Raw genomic sequence first — 16,585 nt, 5'->3', positions numbered from 1 at the left:
CTTTAGCTGTTTTAAATTATAGTCACTGCAAATACTAAGTGATTCACGTTTGCGTCCTGATAATAGAATCATCGCACATCCTTTTTGCCAAACCAACGTGGTGCTATAAATATGATTGTTGCAAGCTGTAGTACAAAAAAATACTAGTTTTTTTTCCAATAATTTTAGTAAGTTTTTGTCCAAAAATTTTTACAATGTGGTCTTCAGCTTTCCCACACGATTGCCAAGCATATGTATTAAAAACCATCGTTTAAATGCCCTATACAAATTTTTGTTTTGAAAGAATGTTATAAATAATTGCATTGTCAAATTGGCGGAAAATCAAATTGGCTATAATATGTTGTTTTTTTTAAAATAATTTAGATCTTCTTAAGTTCGAAAGTGAGAACTATTATGGAAAACAGAATTAAGAAATGCGCCTTGTTATTTATTTGCCACTATCGGCATAAGAATAAAACGAATGAAACATAAAATGCCAATAATAAAGTTAGGGTGACGTTGTAAAAGCAAAACAGTGTTTCACAGTGTGAAGGAAGTATATAAAATGGCAAACAATTACACAGTGCAATAAGTTTAAAGTGTGCTTTGTTACGCTTCAATAATGATACGCTCGTTTTGGAAAGACGGTTTAATGACAGAAACACTTTCAAATATACCAATGGTAACGTTTAAAATACAGCAGTCGCAATTTGCCACTTTTGAGGGATCTGGAAAGTGAAACTCTTTCTTCTGCATAATGCCATAATGCGAATGAAAATGGCCGTATTTCGATCTGATCCAATTACATATCACGTCAGTTGGTCAAGCGCTTCGGACAAAAGCATGAGATCTTTAATGTTTTTCAGACCGTGATTGTCGCTCAAGTGACGATAGAAAAACTCCGGCGCCGACTGTTTGAGTTGCTTGAGAAACATAAGGACTCGACCGTCGACATGTTTTGTTTGAAACCTTTAACAAGATATAATAAATAGGTGATATGAATATAACATGTTTAATTGAAAAAAGGTTTTCATAAAACTATACTATAGAAACTTTAAACGAAACAGGTTACGTTTTATAACTATAGTCATTAAAGCAAAATAAATGGTAATGTGTCTCATTTCGCTCGGTTTTCTTTATAGACTTGTTATTTGTCTATAGAACAAAAAAGAGCTCAAGTCACAAATGAAAGAGCGAATTTTCTACATTCTTATACGTACGTGGCAATTTTGTGTTCCAAAGTCCAGTTTTTGACGTCCGCTTCTGTCCAGTCGGCCACCCTTCGTACTTTTGGTAATGCATTGGCCACGCGGGCCATCACTCGAATTATTTTCTTTGCCTAAATTGTAATTTGTTTAGCTAATGTAGAAAAGAACTGCCTGATTTGAGATTGGAAGGAATTGCAATGGATCTAAAACAAATTTCTTGTGTATATGTTTTAAAAATAGCTAATATTTGATTAAAAATTTCTCATTAAATTACACCAATATTCGATCTGGGAGATGTAGATGTAATAATATACCAATTAATTAGTTTGTACCTTTCCTTCTTGTCCGAGTTCTTTAACAAGGCTGATAACCATATTGTCAAACATCACCAAGTTACTGAAGTCGTAATACAATTTTGCTCCTAATATTGCTCCTATAAACGACAATTTTAATTTTAAAGTTAGGCTGCCAATAACATGCTTAAAAAACGGGTGCTCCGTATTCGGCATTTTAAATTTAAACCACTAAAGCACTTCAATTTGTGCGACAATGAAACGTCATATATACGTAAGGTTTCAAAAACAAAGAACGAATTTTAGGGTAGATCCAGGGGGACACGTGACCATGAACACCCCCCACCTAAACTGTATTTGTCTGTCTATTTTAACTATATGTAAATGCCTTTTTTCGAATCTATTATGTTTGTGGTATGTACTTTTGTACGGACTATGTACGTAGCATTTTTAAGGTTGCTTCGTTATGGCGTTGTTAGTTTTTACGTAACTTTGTGACGTCAAATTTGAAAAAATTCACAACCCCCAAACAAAAATCCTTATTCTGCGCCTAAGGAATAGTATCAAAAATATAGAAATGCAGTGCTTGTATACGATCTTAAGTACTACTGCGCATACGCTTTTGTATAGCAACACGACAAAATAATGCAAAAAACGATATTTGAGTGACTTTAAAAAGATCACAAGTTTAGGTGTGAGTTTTTATAAAGGTTAAGTTTAGGAGTGACTTACGTTCCAAACTTGCTGCAGGTTAATTCTAAACATATTTTCGTGGTACACCTTAAAACTATCCCAAAGTAAGTATAACAGTAAGGAACGAACCTAGCCAGCCGTCTGCATCGTACTGAGCCTCGACACGAATTGGTACGATCCTTTTTTTGCACTTGTACGCGTACTCCGCTTCAGTTCTGCGCGAATAATACATGCATAAGGCACAATATATTAGCGATAAGTATAACTAAATAGTATTATGACGAAAGTAAGTGAAAGGACCATAGTTGTAGTTTGCGTCTTTAACATTTTGCTACCTGTATACGCCCTATTTTGTGTAAGTTAACAAAATAAATGGTTAGGTAAATATATAATTACCCGCAAAGTTCACCTTTAACAAAACGTTTTCTGCTAGAAAGATTTTTGCAATCACAGGGTTTTAAGGCGCTTGCAACTCGAATGACTTTGTAGACGTAGAATCTTCTCATATCGTGACATGTTCAACTTCTACTACGAAATTATAACTGACCTACAACTTATGCTGTCTTTGTACTTTTGCGAAAAGCAGACCAAAACAACCGCGGCACCCTCCACTGCTTCGGCCATGCTTTGCAAGGTGCTTCCCTCCATCTCGTCAATGTCCATCCAAACCTTGTACGATCGCCGTTCCAGCTGATCTTTAAGCTTTCAAGGAGTTAGAGATTTAGGACTTAGTACACCACCTATTGTTGTTTAATTCGTTAAGCCGTAAACGTTTGGTGTCTGCTAAATAAAATTGCCGGATAAACACTGTTTCGGCAAATACTAATGGAAATGTTTAAATTATTTTAACTAATTAATAGTTTTTTAACGTATGGCCAATAAAGAAAAGGGCATTCCACTGAAAATAATTCTTTTTTGTTCTATACACAAATGCCATATTCAGCATTTTTTTCTTTATGCATTGCTTTTTTATAACTGAAACAAATCAATATCCCTACCCCATTTTCGTTGACCCACAAGTAAAATATGTGGCAAGAAATTATTTGTCACTCTAAAAAAACACCTACTCGTTAAAACACCTACTCGTTTCATGACTTTTTGGTGATCCCATTGGTAGCTTATCATGACGTGATTCACTTCAGCCGATGCAGATGGTGCGATTTGCCTTTCTTCTACTTCTCCTTCCTCCAATATCGGTGACGGAGGAGGTGATCGGTCTACCTGTTATCAAACATTTATCTTGCGGTTGAGAAAACTAACCATAGACAGGCTATTTTGTGTAGTTGGCGGCATCTCTGATAGCCATATAGGCTAATAGCTAAAGTTTATAACTCATTCACAACCTAATCACAAAAATACAAAACACACGTGACGAATAGCGCTATACCTATATGCAGATTTAGAGGGGAGCATAACACCATGCCCACAAACTGTATTTTGCCTGTTTCAACTTAAGTGGGCAAAAAAGAGAGTCTATAGTTTGCGTTTGTATCATCATTTAGTTTGTTTGAGAATTGTTTTTAACATCAATACAGTTTTGCGTTTATTGATTCTATGTGGCCTTTGTATAACGTAAGTAACAATCTCCAAGTCAAAAGTTTATTAGGATAAACGCACCGCATGTTTGTTGGGCTTTTCACGAAAATTTTGGATGGTTTCTGTTCAGGTAAGTATAGCTGTGGGTGCAATGGTCCCAAAAAGTGTATTTGCCCAAATCCAAAATGCTATTTCTAGCGATCTGTTGCCATCGGCATAGTGTACTTTTTACTTGCAAATTTAACGCATCAGGTTAAACGAGAACAGGACATTCGTTAAGGTTATTAGTTTTATTGCGTAATGCTGCGACGTGACTCTATTATGTCCCTCTTAGCCCCGAATAAAAGTTCTAGATCCGTCTCTTCCTGCAATAGGCCTAGAGATGCAACATGGATTTTCTCAAAAAACTTACTTCTGTGTCTGATTCGAGTTTATCTTTACTCGACTCCACTCGTCTCGTATGGGAATCAAGAGAGACGGCCATCCGCTTTCGGGCTTGTTTATTCTTGCGCTTGGTGTTTAGGAAAGATGGTTCTACTTTTGTTTCGATTTTAAGAACCCAGAGAGCACCAGATGCTGCGTTTTTAAGACTTCTGTAATAGTCAGTTGGAAAAGTGTATGGATACTCATCTCAGCATAACTTGTAAAGCCTTGGAGCATTAAAAAAAAAGCATTTTTTCCTATTATTATTCGCGTATGGGGTTTAAATTCCATTTAAAAGTTAGAAAAGTTTTAAATTTCATTAAAAAATTTTAAATGTACTGCTATATTCTTATAAACTAAGTATGTTTTTTTAATAAAGATAAAACTATAGCGTGTTAGTTGCACAACCTATAGTTTGGCATTTGTTAGCAATTTCCATTCCCCTGATAAATCGCCTTTAAATGACCTAGAGGCCCAAACGCATAACTTTAAATTATGGTGCTTTGCTGGATCGAACATCAATTGAGTAACCTAGTTGAACAACTGTACAATTAAGGTATATACGACAATCATGATGATATAATCTTGCTAAAACTTTGCAATACGTTTAAATTTACATTTTCTCAGACTTGGCAGCCGCTTTTAACAGGTCCACCAGTTCAGGTTTAGACTTGATGGCCAACTTGTTTTTGTCACTGAACGAAAGAACCCACGTCGCTTTGGCGGCTGCTATTTGCTCTTCTTCGTCACCTTAAAAATCACCCTGATGTTGTTGTATTTCATAGAAACATTACAAAACAATATGCTGTTTAACACCCATCCGTATTAAAGTAGGCTATGCCTAAATTTCAAATATTTTAGATGAGAAAAGTCGAAACGATGAACTATAACCGGCATGTTAAGATGTCAGATTTTATCAACCAGATGCTGGCCTACCTTCTTTTAGTAAAAGTATAAGACTTTTCGATATGTCAAGGAGCATTATGGTTTCGCTGTTTTCAACGTTGCTGCACAGTTTGGTAAGACCTTCCATAAGTTCCACGGCCGACAAACCGTGCCATAGGTGATCGGACGTCGTCAGAGCTGAGTCTAAAAGCTAAACGGAAGTTTAAGCCATAAATAGCACAACAACATAATGGAGATAGCCTATATGCAGCGTATAGATGTAACATTGGCTAACTGTTAATTACAAGTTAGATTTTTATTTTATTTAATAAACATAACGATGCTGCTGGTTTAGATTTAAGTCAAACCGGGGTGTGTCACGTTTACTCAAAAATTATAAAATAGCCCCAAACGCGTTAAGATTCCTTCGAAACGTAATCCAATTGACACCAAAACTTATTTTCGAGTTTAATGATTGCATGGGCATCTTACAGCGTATTTTTTAGCAGGGCAACACTCAACTTGCCTTTAAGATGGTCTTGGTGAGGGCGTTGTCTTTCGATATGATACCGTTGTTTTTTTCCTCCTCTATGAAGGCAAGTGTCATGGCGCCCAGTGGAGCCAACGCTTCCATTCTCTTCGAAATAATAATGGTGTTAATACTATTTTTATAAGTAGAGTTGAGTAAGATTTTAATAACTGTCTCAAACCTCATTTGTCAAATCACTAGTTGTTGGCCGAATTAAGACACATCATTCAGATATTTTACTTTCCTGTTTATTAAATGCGTGGAAACCCCCTGAACTAGGACATTGAGTTAAAGAGCAATATATCAGATGATGACACCATTTCAACAATCGTCAATCAACAACGATAAAAAACGTCGGGTTTGTGACCCATATAGCAGTGCTCTTTAACCGTTGTGCACAAAATATGCATGGGGTGCACCAGTTAGAAAAGGTATACAAGGTTACATCACAAACTTTTAATAAACCATTAATGTTAAATCATATTTTCCAGTAATTACCGATTTATACAAGACAATGGTGCTGTAAGCGTTGTAGACTAACTTTCTGAGACATGCTGTCTTTCTTTTTTTGCCAGACTGTCGTGGTGCAAGTTGTATTCCTTTTTTATGTAAATTTTGAATGCTGTTTTTTGACAAAGACTTAACAAAACTTTTCCTTTTCAACCCAACAAAAATGGAAAATTTCTCCCTAAAGAAGTCAAGTGGCTCCTTTTAAAAACCGGCACTTATTTACACAAAGATTCCAACCCAAGATTCGACTAACTTGTCTTATGACGTCCTGTTATACCGTGATTTATGACACCATCTTTCTGTATGAAAATTATTCATCTTCCGTATAGTTGTTACCTACCTCGACGTGTGGTGTGTTTTTCGCATACCACGCCACAGTCTCTACAGCTTTCATCTCCCGGAAATATCTTGCGTTGTTACTCGACTTGGAACAATTGTGAAGCACACTCATGGCACCGAGAACGAAAAAGCGCTCAGCCTGTCAAAGGTGAATATTATAGGTTGATATGTTGAGTATGGTTAAACAAGATAGATATAACCATAACAAAGTATTTTTACCACAAATCAAAATACAATTTGGTCAATTATGTTAGTTGGCAGTGGCTTAGGTCAGTGCACTGCAATTTCCTTTCACTTGCTGCGTATTTGCAACATGTGTTAACGCAGCACAACATAACTAAAACACAATTTACTTCGTCTTTCATAAGGAATTAAAAGTAAAGTGAAATGTCAGAAAATTAGTTTAAACATGTAGAATTGTACATCGCACAGGAATATATTTTTCTACAGTTCTTAAAACTTGCAATTGCTGTTGATTTCAACCAGCAAATAGGTAAAATGCTTGCCATGGTGTTATTTTTGTGTTTATTCTACTAACTTTTGAACAGTATCTTCAGACAACACATGAAAATAAAAAAAACTTCCCCAAACATTTCGCTACATCAATTTGAATGAGAATACTTTTGTTTGGAAATAAAATAGGGAAGTTTATATTACTTCGCTTTCTTCGAACGTATTTTGGAACTTCTGTAGAGTTGTCAGCATTAAAGGAAGCAATCCGCATCGGCCAAGTTCGTCGCCAAAACTGACGCTCACGTCTGTATAGTTCATCATCGCGCTGATAAGAACTTGGTAGCAGTCGAATTTGGATCTGATAAGTAACATGACTGTATAAGAAATACGAAAAAAGGTGAACACTCAATGGATTAGCTCTCGTATTTCAACTAAGAAGCGAGAAATGTGTTAACGATTCTTATGAATCTCACTACATCCGAAGCCTTATTTTTAGGGCCCGCAAAAGTCATTTAGGCTTTGTATTCATTTTGGTGCCCATGCGTAGCCACTGCTCTCTGGAATTATGCATAATTACGCACCATCTCTCGTGTTACTTTGTTCCAGTAATATTTGCGAATTTTTATTTATATCTGAATATCTCATTTTATGTTATTAAAATTGGGGTCGTTTATCAAAAGGTTGGATACCATACTGACCTAGGGGACTGTTTCTAAAAAGTTTATAGGTCAAAACAAAGTCAAAATTTTCAATAAAGTCAAAAATTGTCAAATTATGGCTTTTGACTACATTTTTGTGCTGCTTGAGAGTAATTTTTGTAAAAAATATCGTGGAAGCATTGTAAATCAGGAACTCTGACACAATTAAACCATATTACATCATAAAAGCAGTAAATATGTCACAATGCCCACTTGGATCAGCACTAACTTTTATCGCAAATTGTCCATTGTTTTTTATTCATTGTTACGTATATAAATAATTCTTATAAAACACTTCCTCTTCACAAACGTGGTCTTTTCGAAAGTCAACAGTTTGGATTTTAGGAATAGCCTCCTGACATTCTGTAATACAAAAATGCCTAAGCAAACTTAATCTATCGCAAAAACACACGACGCACTTATAATCCATAAAACACCTTGACTTTTCGACAAAATATAACGTTTGGGTCTGAAATCGACAAAATATTATGTTTGGGTAAGTGGCATCAGTTCAAGGTTAAACTGTGACTTCCTAAATAAGCAATTTCGTTAGGTTAAAATAAAGTCCAACAAATTTTTTTTAGGTCAAAATAAAAATGGCCCTATACTTATTGTAGTTTTATTTTGACAACTCATTTTGCAAAAACAGGTTTAAACTTTTAGTTTGATTTTTTTAAAGCAAATTACCCTTCCAGTGGAAATTTTGTGCTCTCCTTTGTTAGAAGCTTAGTATAAAAAACGAACGAAATGGCCGCTCCACTTTTTGCAATTTGATCGCCAATCATTTCACGTTGCATCTGAAAACGTCAACATAAACTTTATTGTTTTGTTAATGTACAATGTCTCTGAGACGTAAAAGTGTGCCTATAATATATTTTTTTATCGCTCAAAGAACGAAGGTGAAATAATTGATCACCTATTTTAGGATAGTTATAATTATACACATATTCAGAACAAATAATAACTATAGGAAGCAAATTGATTTGCCAGATTTACGTAACGAGCATTTAAGTAAAATTATTTAACTTAACAACGAACTTGTCTATGCGGAATCGACCGGGGGCCAAACCCATTTCGCCTGGACCGCATAGTCGATAAAGGGCAATTTGTGAAAGAAAAATCCAGGCCACGTGGACGTCAAATGCCAGCTACAGTAGTTGCGAGGCCATAAATTATACTAAGGCCAAAAGGAAGTATGCTACAACATTTCAAATAGAATCGTTGCTTTTATTACTGGTATAGATTTACAAATAAAAAGCATGACACATGAATTGTGGCTTGTGCCATAAAACTTATACTTAGAGTATTCCTGTCGCGGGCCTAAAAATGAAGAAAACACGTGCCACATATTTTCGCTTTTCGGGCCGCAGGTTCGTACCCCGGCGTAAAATATGGGGCATATAAGACGTAGCAAAGCTTTAAAACATATAAATATATATAAACAAATTTCTTAGAAAATATAGTCACACCCAGACTGACCTTTTGATTAAATTCAAAGTAGTAGGAATATATTTCCTCCAGATTTCGAAAAACTGCGAGGCTCATCGTTTCATTTTTTCTGTCGTCATCCTCGTACTTTTTCATCGAGCTTGCCAAGTCGACGATGTGCATTAAAACGTCTGCGCAAGACGAACATCGCATTACACTTTCCTTTAAATTAAATTAAAATTAGAATACCCTACCCTTATTGCAGGTCCACATAGTTGTATTACCGTTGTTCAATCCTCATTTAGTCAAAGTGCTGTTTGGGAATTTCCTCATTTATTCAAATTTCAAAGTGCTGTTTTGGCAAATTATTTTATATCTATACTCCTGGCGTACTACCTATTCTACTGTTGTATAAATTTGTTCGGATTGTATTTGGTGTTTTGAAAACACAAAATGTTTGAAAAACAAAATAATTCTTATAATCCACAGCCTTCACGTAATATCGCTGATGTAATTATCGTTTTTACCAACTGCAATAAACTGCTCAAAAAGACTTGACCGATTTAACCAACTTCAACGTAAGTTTAGTATAACACAAACCAGGTTTATTATAACTTTATTCACCCAATTACCCTTAAACTCTGGATATTCTTGAAGAATAAGGCTCCTTTGCTTGTTAATTTCTTCTTCTGCCTTTCGCCGACCGGAAAAAGACTCCGTGATTGCTAAAAGTTAAAAATGTTCTGTTAAATATTCCATTGCCACAAATAGCAGTCATGGATTGAAGGTCAGCGGAGGTGTTTCAAAGAGTGTTTATACAAATTATTACAAGACTACTAAATCCCACCGAAATAAGCCAAACAAAAAATTGTTAGAACATTACCTTTAAACGGTTATTGTTTTAATCGCCAGATGTTTTAAGTATACAAAATTGTGTATAAATGCGACAGGCCACTGCAAATTTACCTGCCGTTTGAGATTCACCAGCTCCAGTTTGACTAGATTCGTGGGCAGTCGACGCTTTGCCAATTCCGCGATCTTTCTGAAGCAAATTTGAGGAAGCAGAGTTGCCCATACTGCTAGCTACAGCTGACTTAGCTAGGCTAGGTTAGGTTACGATGGGACGTCGCTTGTTGGCGAGTGTTACTACACGAACCTTACGACAACAAAGCTTGGTTACAGCATTGTTATCCGATAAAAGGTACGACGGGCGCCTTTGTTTGCAATAGTTTGTTTTGTCGGGTTCGCCAGACTTTAAAATCCAAAGGTGCGTAGGAATTTTTAGCATGAGATTCACAACGCTTAAATGTCTAAATCGAATGCGTGAATGGTAGGCTACGCGTTAGATGTTGAATACACGATGCAAACTGAATTAGGTGGGTCGTAAAGAGGTGTTTAAAATAGTAATTGAGAGAAAACACTGCTTATTACAGCAATAAACACATATGAGTTGAAAGCTGTGTTTGCTACCTCTATCTATTAAAGTTCGAAACTTTCACCATCCTGGAGACCTATACAATGCTTTTAGATCAACAAACTGCAAGCGTATGGTTTGCAGCGTTGTAAGCAGGTACACACAATAATATCTAAAAAGCAACAATACCTAACGCACAAAAATCTATACAACCATAGTATTAAGACCAGCGACATAATAAATTTAAATACTCAGTAATATCCATAGGCAGTATAAGATCGAAATTGTCTGAATAAGACCTAAACCTATTGGAATACGTCTTAGTTTATCGGACTAATTCCAAAAATGACAAAATAACGCTTGAAACTGTGGGTAGAGGGTATGGGACTATCGGGGGCCATCGGTCTGGCATCGGCCGCTTTGGTGTCAACATTGGGGCGCCCTAGTTTTAACGGCGCCGTTAGATCGGTTAGAAGTGTAGATAGTATGGGTCCGATTAATGAGTCTTCATTTATATAATTGCCAAGATGAATCGACCACACTCCTACAAGATTTGAGATGGCCTGTCTTCGTGAGGCCATTCAGGTCCAATTCTTTCCTTTAGTTCAGATACATGAACAGTCAATTTTTGCTGTCTTCAGTCAAAGCTGTAAAAGCCTCTCTCTGGTTCAGTCACAAAAGCACTCAAGTTTGCTGTCTGAGTAGAAGCTATAAAAGCCTCTATCTCTCTCTCTTTGTTTATATTGATTGAACACGCTATTTATAGACGAGAATCAGTTAAGAAAATTTCTGCGATAAAGAAAGATTTACGTCATTAATTCTTATAATACTTAACAAAATATCACGTGATAACAAGGCGTGGTCTAAACCTTTTTCTCTCGACTCTTATAGACGGAAATAATATTTTTGTCCAAATATGGCTTGAACAAAAGCGCTTCGATCTACATTGCGACGTAACTGGCGTTCGATTCTAAAAATAATGGATTGTTGACAATAAGGCGAATTTCAAAACAAAGCGCTCACATTAAACGGATATACGTAACATCACATACAGCTCTGACGCATAAAAATTGGTGTAACAAGGCATTCGTTGCAAACTCTAGCAAGAGATATCGGCAATCGAATTTAAACAAAAACTTTCATGACGCAACATTAAGGCGATAAAACAAAGAATTAATTTGATGTGCTGACGTGTTGCGACAAATACTCCCTTTGCAAAGGTTTTGCAGTCATTTCGAATATATAGGAATGACATTATTTTCCAATTGTTTTCGTGTGTTGTGTTTCAGCTGTTGTGAAATGCTTATGGAGCATTGGACGCGAAATTGTCCGATCATTTAACGCATTTGCGCAATTGTTTTTGGTTCGATTCCTGATTCCTCGAGAAAATTTTCGTTTGTGCCTGAACTGGCAAGGAGGATTTTGATGTCAGCGTTCGCTGGTTGCTTGAAATGTGTTTCATCGACACGCCAGAGCAGTTTGCTGTGGCTTTTTGCTTTTCAGGAAATCTGTGCGGCTTGCAGGAGAAAATCCCTGCACGGTGCGTTGCAATTCTGACGTCACCAGGAAGCCGTTGTTTTTGCGCGTTGCATCTCGATCTATCGCTTTGTCCAACGCTTGTTGTGTTTGTTTTCTGAAATTTCAAAATTTTTTTTTCGGCAGATGTGTGTTCAAAATGTCGTGGGAGTATTTTTATTGCAACACTTCAAACTTAGGTTATTAACATTTTGGTTATAGTTTCATACATTTATATTCATACATATAGGCGCTTTAGATTATTTTAAAGTTTGAGACAATTAAGTACTGCAATTTGTAATTACTCACGTTACATCTTTTGCGATTCAATACAAAATTAAATTCTATTGATTTTTAACATTGAGCAACATTTCCTTAAAAATTTGCATTTTTTTTTTAGTTTGCACAATTCGTTCAATGTAAGTTTTAAAATAACGACGCATCACAAGAAAATACGCTTTGAAATTGCTGCTTTTTCACTATTAATTTTAACAAAGGCAGGTAATGGGCTTATCCCTAACTCGTGTTTATAGACTTACACGATTTTGAAGCATATATTTCGCGTGTGGAAAAAATCATTATGCTTTTCTTCGAGGTATTTAGACTCGTGTTTGTTTTTTAACTACCTAACTAAACGCGGCTGCGTATAACGAGAGTTCCCTAAACTAAAACCCAAAAACGTACCAAATGTTTAAAAGAATTCGGAAATTTAACACAAAATTATTTCGTGCACAACAAAATTAAATCATGATTCACAAGTTTAACGCGTTGATTTCAAACTATTGAGCTTCAAGCACAAAAATTAAGCTCCTTTAACATTTGTCAAAAGATCGTGCGATCGACGTTTAAGCTTAGACTTCATAGATATAGACTATACATAATTTGCGAAATGCGATACATAATGGTTTGATAAACAGTCGCATAAAAACAATTTACAGACCTTTCAGTCGATATTTTTACTTATTATATATATGTATATATATATATTAAAAGTATAATAGATTTTCACCTGATAATCTAGGCAGAATCAGTTATTGTGAAATCCATAATTCCGTTTCGTTTTCCATGATTCCAAACGGTGGTGATGTCTTTATAGGCAACGCTTGTTTGTATTTCGTGTTTCGAATTCCAAGCAAATGCTTTGCTGACGCTATGGAGCGTCTCTTCACGTATCTTTCGGTGAGATTAATTTCTTCTAAAGCTGGCTTCTTGCAAGTTCCAAACATGACAGTTTTTAGGCGGCCGTTTGTAGGTGATCCATACAGATTAAGGCACATATTTTTTTCTTTGAGCTTCGTTTCTTCAGTCTTCTTGGGAAAGTAGTTTGCAGGTGGTTCGTTCCTCACTCGCGGGCATCAATTTGAGGTGGTGGGTCGGGATTAATGAGTCTTCATTTATATAATTGCCAAGATGAATCGACCACACTCCTACAAGATTTGAGATGGCCTGTCTTCGTGAGGCCATTCAGGTCCAATTCTTTCCTTTAGTTCAGATACATGAACAGTCAATTTTTGCTGTCTTCAGTCAAAGCTGTAAAAGCCTCTCTCTGGTTCAGTCACAAAAGCACTCAAGTTTGCTGTCTGAGTAGAAGCTATAAAAGCCTCTATCTCTCTCTCTTTGTTTATATTGATTGAACACGCTATTTATAGACGAGAATCAGTTAAGAAAATTTCTGCGATAAAGAAAGATTTACGTCATTAATTCTTATAATACTTAACAAAATATCACGTGATAACAAGGCGTGGTCTAAACCTTTTTCTCTCGACTCTTATAGACGGAAATAATATTTTTGTCCAAATATGGCTTGAACAAAAGCGCTTCGATCTACATTGCGACGTAACTGGCGTTCGATTCTAAAAATAATGGATTGTTGACAATAAGGCGAATTTCAAAACAAAGCGCTCACATTAAACGGATATACGTAACATCACATACAGCTCTGACGCATAAAAATTGGTGTAACAAGGCATTCGTTGCAAACTCTAGCAAGAGATATCGGCAATCGAATTTAAACAAAAACTTTCATGACGCAACATTAAGGCGATAAAACAAAGAATTAATTTGATGTGCTGACGTGTTGCGACAGAAGAATTAAAATTATTAGGGGAGTTAGTGAGGTACTTGGGATGGGATTTAGGAGTAAAGCAAAGGGTTGCATAGGCCTGATTTTGGACATTTATGTTTTATTCCGTCGGGCTTAGGACTTATTTCGATTTAGACGGCACTACGACTATTAGGTATTAGTCCTTTTGGTCTTATTTCGCCCTGTGTTTTATTCCGATGTTGATGTTTGTCTTATTTCGGTCTAATGGCTGGGGTCCTTGTAAGCAAGTCATTTTGATATGACTCAAGTTTCAAGTCTTTATCAATAAATAACAAGCCAAATCTTAGTCAAGTCGTAATTAGAGCAAGTCAATTACAAGTCATTGTCATAAAAAATTAAACGTGAAGTTGAGGTGGTGTGGGTCAGGATTAATGAGTCTTCATTTATATAATTGCCAAGATGAATCGACCACACTCCTACAAGATTTGAGATGGCCTGTCTTCGTGAGGCCATTCAGGTCCAATTCTTTCCTTTAGTTCAGATACATGAACAGTCAATTTTTGCTGTCTTCAGTCAAAGCTGTAAAAGCCTCTCTCTGGTTCAGTCACAAAAGCACTCAAGTTTGCTGTCTGAGTAGAAGCTATATAAGCCTCTCTCTCTCTCCCTCTCTTTTTTTATATTGATTGAACACGCTATTTATAGACGAGAATCAGTTAAGAAAATTTCTGCGATAAAGAAAGATTTACGTCATTAATTCTTATAATACTTAACAAAATATCACGTGATAACAAGGCGTGGTTTAAACCTTTTTCTCTCGACTCTTATAGACGGAAATAATATTTTTGTCCAAATATGGCTTGAACAAAAGTGCTTCGCTCTACATTGCGACGTAACTGGCGTTCGATTCTAAAATAATGGATTGTTGACAATAAGGCGAATTTCAAAACAAAGCGCTCACATTAAACGGATATACGTAACATCACATACAGCTCTGACGCATAAAAATTGGTGTAACAAGGCATTCGTTGCAAACTCTAGCAAAAGATATCGGCAATCGAATTTAAACAAAAACTTTCATGACGCAACATTAAGGCGATAAAACAAAGAATTAATTTGATGTGCTGACGTGTTGCGACAAAGTTTTTAAACTTGGTTAACTCGTACGATTGTGAGGAATAACTAGTAGCAAGAAAATGGTTTTATGGGCAAAAATGAGGTTAAATAACGCAATTTTATATAAAAACAAATAATGCCTAATGAAAACACTTCATTTCGACCCAAATCAGTTGTCCAAAAGACGTAAGTCAAGTTAATTGGAAACAATGACTTAAAGAGTAATTAAGTCACTGCTGTTTTGTGATAAGTATCGGGCGAGTTTTGTTTGACCTAAAAAGGATAAGTTTTGCCCCAGAAAAATGAAATTTAAAATATTTTTAACTTAGCCTAAAAATATATTTTTTTACAAAATTTTGACCTATTAGAAATATATTTAAATTACTGCATTAGTGTCTTCTCATTGTCAACGACACGTTTTCGATGTCTTGCTGGCTACCAGTGCAACACAACTCACTGATGTTTTCGGGTTTATGTAAAACTCATGAAAATGTTGATATCTTGGTCATTTCGAAAAGACAAAACAACTACTAAAATTCAAAGGGGAGCAAGACGCTGGTTAATTTCCAAATCGCTGTGTAAACAGTTGAACACCACGTAAAGATAATTGCAGAAAATTAACAAAGATCTAGCATATTATTCAAATCAGAGATACACTTCTGTAAAAACCAAAAACGAAGTTCGAGCTAAACCTAATGCAATAAACTAGGCCTGGGTGGTTAATTCTGCAAGCTCGCATACATCGTATATTACTCTAATGAAGCTTTATTACACTTAAAATGTGTTTAGTTTTGATAAAATTTAAACTGAACTACAATTTCAAAAAGCTCACTATAGTTTGTTTTGTTATTTTGTAAACTATTTATGTGCATTTTAAATCGATTTTCATTAATTTTGACAAATTTTGACATAACGTTTAAATTTTAACAAATTTTTAAATTTTTTTGCCAAGTCTAAAAATAATCGCCCTACTGATAAACAGTCACACATTTATAACCATTTAGGTCGTAAAAAATATTACAAATGTGTCATCGCATTATCAACACGAGTTAGTGGTGTTTATATGAAAATTAAAGAAAAACGTGGAATAATGCCAAAACTATTTAAAAAACTTCTCCCAGACCACCACTACTGTTGTTCCAACGTATGTAAGAGAATCAATAATAAGACTTTTTACTTGAAACCCAATGTAAAGTCTCTGGGTTAATTGGTTATATTTCTGATTAACGATATTTGATCACTTTAAACGTCGTAAGTAAGTGAATCAAAGGTGGTAGATTTTGCAGTACCGGACCAATCCAGGTTTGCATGCCCTTTAAATGATATTATTTCACATCTGTCTGATTGCGGCGTGGTCGGTCTAAGACTCCAATCCTTTGAGGCTTACTTGGTAACGGCTTTTTGCAAAGTAACTTATAAATATATTGCATTTTCAAGGCATAATTATAGTAAAAAAGATGATGCGCAGTTGCGCATCTTAGAGTAAACACATGTTGCGGCTAAAACAAATAATTATCTTGTAATG

The 16,585-nt window shown here is 35.6% G+C and overlaps 1 protein-coding gene across 1 annotated transcript; it reads right to left on the bottom strand.

Moving 5' to 3' along the window:
• Nucleotides 1-421: 421 nt before the first annotated feature.
• On the bottom strand, nt 422-9,091 carry LOC146138298 (uncharacterized). Its single transcript, XM_083394145.1, is given in 14 exon segments — nt 422-948; nt 1,200-1,312; nt 1,502-1,620; nt 2,303-2,388; nt 2,721-2,875; nt 3,257-3,394; nt 4,122-4,302; nt 4,750-4,882; nt 5,069-5,228; nt 5,544-5,654; nt 6,397-6,534; nt 7,053-7,206; nt 8,234-8,343; nt 9,026-9,091. Coding segments are annotated over 14 exon segments (1,824 nt in total). The 3' UTR covers nt 422-788.
• Between the last annotated feature and the right edge of the window lie 7,494 nt (nt 9,092-16,585).

The sequence above is a fragment of the Ascidiella aspersa genome, chromosome 7, assembly GCF_963924565.1.
Source record: "Ascidiella aspersa chromosome 7, kaAscAspe10.2, whole genome shotgun sequence".
NCBI classification, from domain to species: Eukaryota; Metazoa; Chordata; class Ascidiacea; order Phlebobranchia; family Ascidiidae; genus Ascidiella; species Ascidiella aspersa.
The sequence above is the reverse complement of the archived record's forward strand: the minus strand, read 5'-3'. Positions and strand labels throughout refer to the sequence as shown.